The sequence below is a fragment of the Labrus mixtus genome, chromosome 16, assembly GCF_963584025.1.
Source record: "Labrus mixtus chromosome 16, fLabMix1.1, whole genome shotgun sequence".
NCBI lineage: Eukaryota > Metazoa > Chordata > Actinopteri > Labriformes > Labridae > Labrus > Labrus mixtus.
In genome coordinates this window covers 23,430,213-23,440,596 of record NC_083627.1, presented here as the reverse complement: position 1 = coordinate 23,440,596, position 10,384 = coordinate 23,430,213, and the positions used below count along the sequence as shown (strand labels likewise).

Here is a 10,384-nt window from a genome sequence, read left to right as displayed (position 1 = left end):
AAAGAACATCCAATAATGTTTTCTTTCTTTATCTTGTCCAATCAGGTTCACATTTCAGGAGGGGGTGCATCACCGCAGAGGACTATAAGAGGAGCGACAGTCCTTCAGAAAGGCACCATCCGGTCCAAATTCTCCTGCCGTTCAGGTAAGTGTGTCTCTGTTCATCCTATTTTCTCGTGGGCTAAAAAAAACATTGAATGCACTCAGAGAAATCCAAAACTTCTTACTGAATGTAAGACTTTCAACTCTTACCAGAGTTTAGATTTTTTTAACCTTCAAGGTGTTGATGTTTTAAATCAAATCAACATTTTAGTTTTCAATGTTATACTCTCTCATGAAGTTAGAATACAATTTCTGTTCGACTACTTTTTAAATCTTAAAAACTAAAATTCCTTACTTAGAGGTTGGAAACAATAATAAAACGTTAGAAAAAGTGTTAAAAGGAGAATACACATGGATTGAATGCAGCAACACTAATGCAGAAAGGAGTACAAAATAGGCACTTTGTATTTGTATTAATGTGCACTATAACTCAAAGGCTTTTTTCGGGTTAAAGTGACGAAACACTGCCTTTTGCTATTTAAAAGTTTATATTTGAACTTCACTTCATGTGGAGTTTATTGGAGTTTCATTCTGTCTTAATTAAAGTAAAGAATTGTGCCGATAGTTATCACTTAAGCGTTAACTTATTTTAAAACATAATGGTGATAAGTAGTGTTGTCTAAGCTTTCACATAACCAAAAGCAAATAAGTTAAACAAGTTTTTAAAATAAACATTTTTTATGAGATTATTTAAATCATAAGAAGTTTGGACTGTATTTTATAAAATAGCTACAACAATATCTATTGGCAACTTGCCTTTTGGAGATGGGCTACATGTCTTTTCAAAAAGTAGTTTTTTTTAATCCTTTGCATTTTGGTGTTCTCTGTACAATATGAAATTATACATTTTCAACAAGATGTTTTGGTGCTACAAATCAATCTTGATGGAATAACAGGTTCAAAAACATGTTTTTATAAAATGCATTAGCTTCTTCCTAGAGAGAAGTTGTGTTTCTGACTAAGTGAATATGAGGTTATAACAAACACACAGCTACTAAGAAATATTTATCATTCACTTCGTGATCAATAAAAGCTGTCAGGGATTCCTAGAAGAACTTTGATCAGTGAGTCATTCATCTGATTGAGCAACAGGGTACTGGTAAACAACCTTACATAAACATCTTGATAATGCAAAGTGTGGTGCAGAACATTAATCAATAATGAATCCATTTTCTATTTTGAAGGTCCTGTCCACTCAGCAGCCATGAAATTCCTCATTGCAGTCGTCGCCCTGATTGCCCTGGCACAGGGTATGAACACCACACATGTACTTTAAAATAAGAGAGTGGAAGTGTTTTGGGTTTTTTTTCATGTTGAAAATGTAATCTTTTGCTGCTTTTGTAAACCCATAGGAAGCTTTGCTCAAGATGCCTCTGATATTGAGAGGCTCAGCCAGTACTTCGAGGAGATGAAAACCAAAATCACCGCTGACCTGACTGAGCTGATCAACAACCAGGACCTGGCAAACCAGGCTCAGTGAGTACAGAGACCATCCTCCCCCTCAATGCCTAAACTCAAGGCTTTCACTCATGACTCATGCTGATGAATAGTTTGGACCTTGTTCTTATTTGAATAAAGAGTTGTAACTTGGACTTCTTATACTAAAGCAATATGATTTATTTTGTAACCTAAGCCAAATGTTAAAACAGTAACTTATACAATTACCATTCAGTAATAATAACCTATCACACAGAAGCTTAAGATTTACTGGGGGCCAATATTTTTCTAAGTTCTTCTAGTTTAATATTTAATTCTGTTGCTCATAATTTAATCACCAAGGTAAAATGTGAAATGCAGGACTTTTATATGTAAATGACTAGAATTAAGAATTGCATGTGAAATAAACTGGAAAAGACCACTCGTTTTTTAGTTTTGCAGACAGAGGCTGCACTTTGATAACAACAAGGTCAAAGGATCTCATGTACACGTTTTATCTTGCCCTACCCCACAGGACCTTCCTTGCTGACAAGAAGACCCAGCTGGAGCCTCTGGCTACTCAGATCCAGGAGCAAATTAAGACCTACGCCACCAACGTCGAGGACCAGATCAAGCCCCTGGCCGCCAACGTGCAGACTCAGGTCCAGCCCATGATCGACAACTTCCAGGCTCAGCTGGAAGCCCTCTTCAAGAGGGTCATGGAACAGACCCAGCCCATTGCTAACTAAAGCCTGACGTCCTCACAAAGAGATGCAGAAGTGCCTCAACTCCACCATCTTCTCAGGGCTACTACTGCATTTGATGGCTGGCCTCAAAGTGCAGGCAGAAGATCTACAGCCTAAGATGTGTTTCAGTAATTGTTAGCATTGGATTTGGCATTGCTTGTCCACAAGCTCAATAAAAATTTGAAACACAGCTTCAGAGTCGGTTCCATTTCATGCTTTTGTGTGCGTGTGTGTAAAATCAGGAGTAATCTTTGATCACTTCATGATTGGAATTGTAAAATATTTTCATTTAGTCATGAGACACGTGGCTCACGTGCCACAAAAAGCCTGAATTCCATCCAAATCATGTTTCAACCAGAGGTCCTCTACAGGTGATCATTTTTAAACAAATGATGGAGGCCATACCCATATAGAGATTTCATCACCAATAGGCTGATAGGCACAATCAAGGTGTGTGTGTTCAAACATTCAAAATATCCCAAGGTGAGCTATCTATAACAATCATCTTTCAAAGAGAACACAAGGAAAGGAGCTCTATCAGGTTCTACAGGTTCTTTGTAATCCAGTGGCAGGACATTTCAGAGAAGCTAATCACCCTGTTCCTTCCCTGAGACACATTCAAACCTCCCAGATGAGGAGGTGATATAAATACTCTCTTACTTCAGAGTTTTTACACATTTTTACTCTTCAGACTTTAATGCCTAAAGGCCTTGATCAAGAATATGAAATTAAACATTTCCTCTTCACAATTTTCATTAAGAACGGTTTTAATATTAAAACATTTGGAAAGTATTTTGGATGCTGATGATCGAGGCAACTGACGAGACATGAAGCTGCCTTGTTTGAAATGTTATATTTGAAAGATGATTTTTATAGATGTATTTTACCTTGGGACATCTTGAATGTTTGACCACACTTGTCATCTGGTGTTGAAATATATATATATATATATATATTCATATTCGAGTGTGGCCGAGCTTCAAAACAAACACACTTCACACAAAAAACAATTTTAAAATTTTTATTCAAGCAAGCAAGGTCAAGGGAAATTCCACAACAGGCCTCTACAGCCCAAACATTCAAACATTTAAAAGGGATAAAATGGAAGAAAGAAAGGAATGCTGTCAGTCTTATTTTTCACAGAATTCTCCTTTAAAACCCTTCATATATTGATCATTTTCTATTGGAACTTTTCTATTTTTTTGTGTATTTTTCTTTTTAACTCAACAAATCAGGCCTGTTCATTTCAGGCCTGACTGGAGACTTGTTTCCATTCGGTTTTTATTATATTATTTGACTTCTTTTTACTTTGTTTTAGGCATTTTTCACTTTTTCTCATTTAAATTCTTTTGTCCATCGGTGAATCTAGTCTCTCAAGGTTCACCACTTCTGTGAATAAAATAAATAAATAAAAAGACGATCAGTGCTATGACTTCTTGTCATCTACATTGAAACATTATTTGGAATACATTTTCATTCAACTTGTATTCCCCTTCAACCAAAACAAGAACCAGCTGCTTATAAAGCAGCTCCAAAAGACTATTTGTACCTTGGATTCAGACACTTGGGACACCAGTTGAATTTGTCACAGTCTTCTGGGCAGCCTCTTTGGCCTGGTGTGCCTGAAGGACAGCCACAGCCTCATCCACCTAAAGAAAAGTGTAATATAAGAAACCCCACATCATCATGGTTGAATCATCTAAAAGTGTCCTCTAGATCCACCTAGTTTGTTTCTTACAAATCAGACTGTTGATGGCAGAGGCATAATTCCAAAGACTTATAATAAGAGGAGTACTAGGGCTGGGTGGTGTATACATTTGATCAATAAATCGGGTTAGTAGACAATCAAGATTTTCTCTCCAACTTACTTACCAAAAATTTCCCTTGATCTCTTCATAGAAAAAGCAAAAAGTGTTCACCATTAATGAAATAAAGTACTAACCTTTGAACGGAGAGACTCTGGGGACTCCAGCATGTGGAGCAGCTCTGAGTTGTCAATCTCCAGGAGCATGCCAGTGATCTTCCCTGCCAGGCTGGGGTGCATATTCTGGATCATTGGGAACAAACGCTCACCTACAGGAGACACATACACAGAAAATAAATACAATCCCGAAGTGCAAATAACTGTGACAATACCATACAAATAATCCTATTAAACGGTATGGTAAGGTTTTGCTTACTTAACAAAAGGTACAGTGAGATGAAAAGGATGAATGTTGAGATCTGTTGCTGACACTTACCCAGCATCTGCTTCTGTTCCTGTGGTGGAGCAGCAGCAAGCATGGAGGCAGTCAGAGGCTCCTGTCCCTGCACATGGACAGCAGGCTGAACAAAAAAGAGAAAGGAAATTAAAAGTCAGACCACATTCTTTTCATAAGGAGGGCACAAAAAGGTCTAGGCGAGCAGACAAACAATGATTCCTACCTGCTGCATGTTGACTTGTGGCTGAGAAGTCATGTGCTGGGTTGGGTTGCGGACACCTGCAGCGTACTTGTACTGAGGGACTCCACGCACAGGGGCGGCTGCTGCAGCAGCTGCAGTAGCTGGTCGGGGACCCATCGTCTGAGCTGCTGAAAAAGAAGCCATAAGAGGGACAGAAACATAAAACAAAGACACAAGCAGCAGGTGAACTGTATTACTCTTCAGTTTTACAGACTAATAGACAACAGACTGAAGGTGACTGACCGACACGTTGAGTGGACATCATGCGGGGCACCTGAGAGGTAGGTCTCATGGCCCCATAGGTCTGAGGGCGGGGTCCTGAGGGACGCATGGTCCCTGGCATGTTCTGGAAGTCTGCACAAAAACACAGTGTCTTCATAAACAAGCAAAAAATACTGCTTTGGTTGACCTTGTTTTAATGTGTCTCTAAAAACAGTACATGCACACATCGATGGAGTAAAATGTGTGAGATACTCACGTTGAGGCCGGACACCTTGGGTGGCCCAGCGTGGGCTTGGGCGGATCTGGGCCATCTGCCCAGCAGCTGGATAGTAAGCAGCACGGTTCTGGGCCTGAGGTATGGCTGCCATGAAGTATCCAGAGGGTGGGGCTGGCTGGTAGGGGTTGATGACTGGGTTTGGCACTGCACGCACACTGGCCATGCGCTGCATGTACTGGTTGGTGAGGTGGGCTTGTCGCTCCTCTTTGCGCTGGGCCAGGGCAACATACAACGGCTTGGTGGCTACAATGCGCCCATTCATTTCTGTCACCGCTTTGGTGGCTTCCTCTGGGGACGAGAAGCAGACAAAGCCGAATCCTTTGCTGCGCCCACCCTCCATCATGACCTGGGAGCGAGATGTCAAACGAATTAATAAAACTGGACTCAAAAGCACCAGTAATTGAAAATGGTATCAGAGAAATCTAATATTACCTTGGCACTGGTAATGGTGCCGAATGGCGTGAACTCCTTTCTAAGGCGTTCATCATCAATGCCATCGTCAAGGTTCTTCACATACAAGTTGACACCCTGAAAAAGAAAATGTAGAGTTGATTTATGTGTGTCACTATTTTCTAGGCAGGGACAATCAAACCAACATACTGTCAAGAACATCCTTTTATTCTCATTGTGTTGGTTGTGTGTTTTGTTTGTAGTACATATTTATCCCCTCAATCCACAGTGAGGTAAAGTGGGGCCCATGAACTACAGACACTGTGGCAGCTATTTTGGCCAGTGCGACCTACCAATGACGGGGCACTGAATTTGACAAAGCTGCAGTTTTTCCAATATGCGTGTCTAGACAATAAGACAAAGGCTAAGAGACTGTGGCATATTCTTTGAATTTGCAGCACAAGAAGAAAACGGACCTGGTAGCGAGTCATGCGGTCTTGTTTCATTTGCTCAAACTTGCGCTTGAGTTCCGTCTGTCGCTCCACCTTCTTCTGGGCTCGGCCAACGTAGATCAGCTTGCCGTTCATCTCTTTCCCGTTCATCTCGTCCACTGCCTGTCGCAAAAAGAGAAAACTATGTCAACGACAGAAAGGATTCATCTTTAGAAAAGTCCCATGAAAATTGTTGGTTGAACTCTCACCTTCTGGGCATCCTCGTGCCTCTCAAAGCTGACAAACCCAAAGCCTCTAGATTTTCCATTGTCATCTGTCATTACACGAATACTCATGGCGTGTCCTAAGCAGCAGAGAGATAACCTTTAGTGATGATATTTTGTCTCATATTTAACTGTAGAAGATAAAAAAAAACAACACTGTACAAGTATTCAGAGAGGCAGACCAGGTACTGACTGACCATATTTATTGAAGATTTCCCTCAGCTTTTCATCATCCATGTCCTCTCCAAAGTTTTTAACATAGACATTTGTGAACTCCTTGGCTCGGGCACCCAGCTCAGCCTCGCGCTCTTTGCGAGATTTGAAGCGACCAACAAATCTATGTTGAAATTGACATTCAATAGTTTTATATTAGACACTGGCAGGGCCGTCTCCTTTAGCCAGCAACGTTTGAAAATGCTCGAGCATCACTGAAAAACTACAATCAGACCAAGTGCGAAATTAATCATTTCCCACCATTTCACACGTTAGTATACAAATCAAAATAACTTTAAAGTAGTCAAAACATTCACTTACACTTTCCTGTCATTGAGAAGCATGCCATTCATTTTCTCAATGGCTCGTTCGGCTGCCTCCTGAGTCTCAAAATGCACAAAGCCGTAGCCTTTAGAGCCATTTTCATCACAGACCACCTTCGAGAGGGAAAACACATGCTCATGTAAGGCCACACACACACACCTGCAGTAAGAGTTTATTTAATGTCTGTTAAGAGCACTCTTGAATTTCATGTCCTCTTCTTAAATTACTTTCTATTGTGACCCGTCTTGCTTTAGGAAATAAGCAAAGTTCAGAAACTTTCTACTGCGTGAATGTTAAAACACTGCACCCCTCTTATGTCTTAATCTTGTGATGATTTCTAACCATTAATTATTTGGTTGTTAGTTACACAACACACTCGGGCAAATTATACCTCTCACCATGCTATACGACTCCAACCACAGCTGGCTAACCCTCAGCTGTAAGCAAAGTGAGCTACTACTAAGTCTTTTACCTTACAGGACAGGATGTTTCCAAAAGCAGAGAAGGTGTCATACAGAGCCTTGTTGTCAATGGACTTGTCAAGATTCTTGATAAAGATGTTTCCCACTCCACTTTTTCTCAGTGATGGATCACGCTGCGACCACATGATGCGCACAGGCCGCCCCTTGATCACGTCAAAGTTCATGGTGTCCAGTGCTCGCTCGGCTGTAGGGAGAAACAGCACACAAAAGAGGAGCTGAATTATAAAGGGAATTAGATTTTCAAATTATGTAGCACTTGTTAAGGGCGAGGTTGTTAAACTGGGGGGGGGGGGGGGGGGTCATACTTTCCTCTGAATATGATACTAAGTCATATTCAGAGGAAAAGATGGTCCATACTCCATGTTGTCATGCTGGTAGACATAGTCAGAGATCAGTAAGTCATCAAAATCTGCAAAACATACTTTTTTTTGTTCAATGATTTTGTTTGTAGTACATATTTATCCCCAGCATCCACGGTGAAGACATATGGGGCCCATGAACTACAGAGTCATTGTTGCAGCCATTTTGGCCAGTGCAACCTATCAAAGAGGGAGCACTGAATTTGACAAAGCTGCTATCTTTCAATATGTTCAAACAGAAAAAAAATGCAGTTAAGGTAATAACTTTAATTGAAGCTTGCAGTTAATGCTTTCATGCTGGTTAAAAATATTCAAAAGAAAAAATTCAAGAAATGTAGTCTTTAACTGACATCTGTTGATAATGCATCAGGAAAACAACAGAGGTGGGGTATGTATTGTTTTGTTAACTGTATGTCTGATTGACTTACTTTAAATAACTTGAATATGTTTCTTAAATGAAACTACCACAGAATATTGATAATGACACTGGAAAAAATGACATGCAGCAGGATAGAGAATTTGTATCTATACAGCCCACCCAATGTTAAAACTAGTGCAAAAACTGTTCAGCAAACATTCTGATAAGATTTAATTGGACTGTTATGTCTGGCATCTCTGGGTACTCTGGGTGTTGTCCTGACAGAACAAGATAAAAAAAAACACACGTTCATGAGAGCATCCCATCCGGGTACTTTGCCCAAACGATACCGGCCCCGCCCCTTTCTGGGTGTAGCTGGCAGCTAGCTAGCAGACCACTGCTAGATTACAGTACTGGGGGGGTGGGCTGGGTGTGTGGACGTGGTGGTTCCTGCTACGCCACTGCAGGGTGGTTCAACTGAGGAGACCCTACCACTAATATGTCGGCCGCAGTCACATGGTAGAGTGCTCTCACTTGTCCAGAACTGTCATTTAAAACCACACATGACTTTATAACTCACATTACTCTGTTTATTGATGAATAAACACATACCGTCCGCTGGTTGTTGAAAGTTGACATAGGCGTATCCAAGAGAGCGCCGGGTGATCATGTCCCTGCACACTCGTATCGACAGGATAGCTCCGGCTGGGCTGAATTTCTCGTAAAGCATGGCCTCAGTCACATCTTGATGCAGATCCCCGACGTAAAGGGAGGCCATGGGGTAACTGGGAGCACTGGGGTTCATTCTCGTTGGCTGTGGTGGTTCGTAAATACTCGGACAAAGCTTCAATTTGAAACGGGAAAAAGTTTGCGGCGACAGAATGTGTGCTGCCGTTAACGTTTGTAACGTCGCTTCAGAATGCTGATGGATCCCGTAGCAACCGTCACCAAGTAAAACCCCTAAAATTAATGTTTTCAACTGACACGTTTCAAATGGGGTTAAAACAGATGTTGAAATTAGATGCAGATGTTAAAATAAAAACTGTACGTCGCTTCGGAACCAGAAACACGTCGGGTGAATTTCGATATATAACGTTTTGCTGCACTTTCTTGTACGTTACCGTCCAGTCCTCGAATGCCTGCTCCAGCTTCACCGACTTTGTTACTTAAAGAAAAAAAAAATGATTTTTTGGTATTTTATGTTTTGAATTTTTTTTTGTTTTTTTATTTTTTTTTATAATGTGTGCCGAGCGAGCTCAGGAGCACACACGCACTCACACAGCACTAACAGCCGGGGTTGAGGGGAGGGTACCGCCGGGAAGTTGTTTGATATATACCGTCGAGCGCGTCATAGAAATTGACCAATCAGCTTGTAGTACAGTTGAAAAAACTCCACAATGGGGCGTTGACAACTACTGTACGCATGATGATGAAATCATGCACAACCTTATTGTTAAAGGCTCAAATGGTCGTTTATATTGACTATAATGCACAGTAATTTAGTTGTACCTCATGGAGAATATAGAACTTCCTCTTGATAGCAGTTTTTATGCCAGTGCTGGAAATAATGCAGTATTGGGATTGTCATGGGCTGGTCATGCCCCAGGTATGACATTTAATCAGACTATGTATTTAACGGCAACATTTATTATCATGTCATGCCAATGTTTTATTCAGCAAATGTAGTATGTAGGATTGCCTCTTGATCCCTTAACATTTAACATACAGTTTTTGACTGCAAGTGTGGCTATTATCTTTCACCCTTTAATCATCTGCTCTCAAAGCAAAAGACAGAGACCGATCACTCAAACAATTAGTTTTTGTCTTTTCAGGGCCTTGTTCAAGCCGAAATTGAAATTGCTCTTAAATGTCAATGATTACTTACCACCTGACACAGGGCTCACTACTGCATGGTTAGCAGCTGTGTGCTTATAGTATGTGGGCTATGATTAGTAAGGGTTTTGATATTCAAGAACACAATGTAAAATATTTTGTTGCACCTTGACATCTCTCACGAGGGAGAGACTTTATATTGAGTAAATATTTGATCAGACCGGTGGGATTAATCATTTCTAGGTTGTTGTGGGGCGGTTTTCGTCAGTTTAGCCTTTTTTAGTAGGCCATTTTCTGATAGACTCATCCCCCCATTAAACTTAACCATCTGCAGAGGGCAGCGTTGTCACTGAAATACTGCATTAATGTAAAACCATAACTCTGCAGCTTTTAAATAGAGCTATAAATAGAGCGAATTAGATACTTATCTGTCCAGCTGCAATAAGTATAAATGTGTACAAAAAATATAATTCAGTGGATATCTTCAAGACAGGAACCAAAGAAA

General features: G+C 40.6%; 2 protein-coding genes and 2 non-coding genes across 5 annotated transcripts; 1 reads left to right on the top strand and 3 right to left on the bottom strand.

The window, feature by feature from the left end:
* LOC132990958 (type-4 ice-structuring protein LS-12-like) lies at window positions 1-2,454 on the top strand. The gene is made up of 4 exons (XM_061059503.1): window positions 1-145; window positions 1,287-1,352; window positions 1,455-1,578; window positions 2,054-2,454. The coding sequence occupies exons 1-4, from the start codon at window positions 16-18 to the stop codon at window positions 2,265-2,267; spliced, it is 534 nt and encodes a 177-aa protein (XP_060915486.1). The 5' UTR covers window positions 1-15; the 3' UTR covers window positions 2,268-2,454.
* An 818-nt stretch (window positions 2,455-3,272) lies between these two features.
* LOC132990691 (polyadenylate-binding protein 1A-like) lies at window positions 3,273-9,358 on the bottom strand. 2 transcript variants are annotated; one of them, XM_061059050.1, is made up of 14 exons: window positions 8,659-9,358; window positions 7,320-7,513; window positions 6,845-6,960; window positions 6,508-6,647; window positions 6,296-6,390; window positions 6,072-6,209; window positions 5,638-5,733; window positions 5,185-5,551; window positions 4,950-5,060; window positions 4,689-4,834; window positions 4,505-4,589; window positions 4,207-4,337; window positions 3,814-3,913; window positions 3,273-3,653 (listed from the first exon to the last, which is right to left on the bottom strand). In XM_061059050.1, exons 1-13 carry the CDS (start codon window positions 8,849-8,851, stop codon window positions 3,821-3,823), a joined length of 1,905 nt encoding a protein of 634 aa, XP_060915033.1. In that variant the 5' UTR covers window positions 8,852-9,358; the 3' UTR covers window positions 3,273-3,653; window positions 3,814-3,820. The 2 variants fall into 2 exon arrangements, with proteins under 2 accessions (XP_060915033.1, XP_060915035.1); XM_061059052.1 differs by having other exon boundaries at window positions 4,689-4,831.
* LOC132991724 (small nucleolar RNA SNORA5) lies at window positions 5,847-5,981 on the bottom strand. Its single transcript, XR_009676237.1, has one exon. It is a non-coding gene; the product is annotated as a small nucleolar RNA SNORA5 (small nucleolar RNA).
* LOC132991723 (small nucleolar RNA SNORA5) lies at window positions 7,769-7,905 on the bottom strand. Its single transcript, XR_009676236.1, has one exon. It is a non-coding gene; the product is annotated as a small nucleolar RNA SNORA5 (small nucleolar RNA).
* Window positions 9,359-10,384: the final 1,026 nt, after the last annotated feature.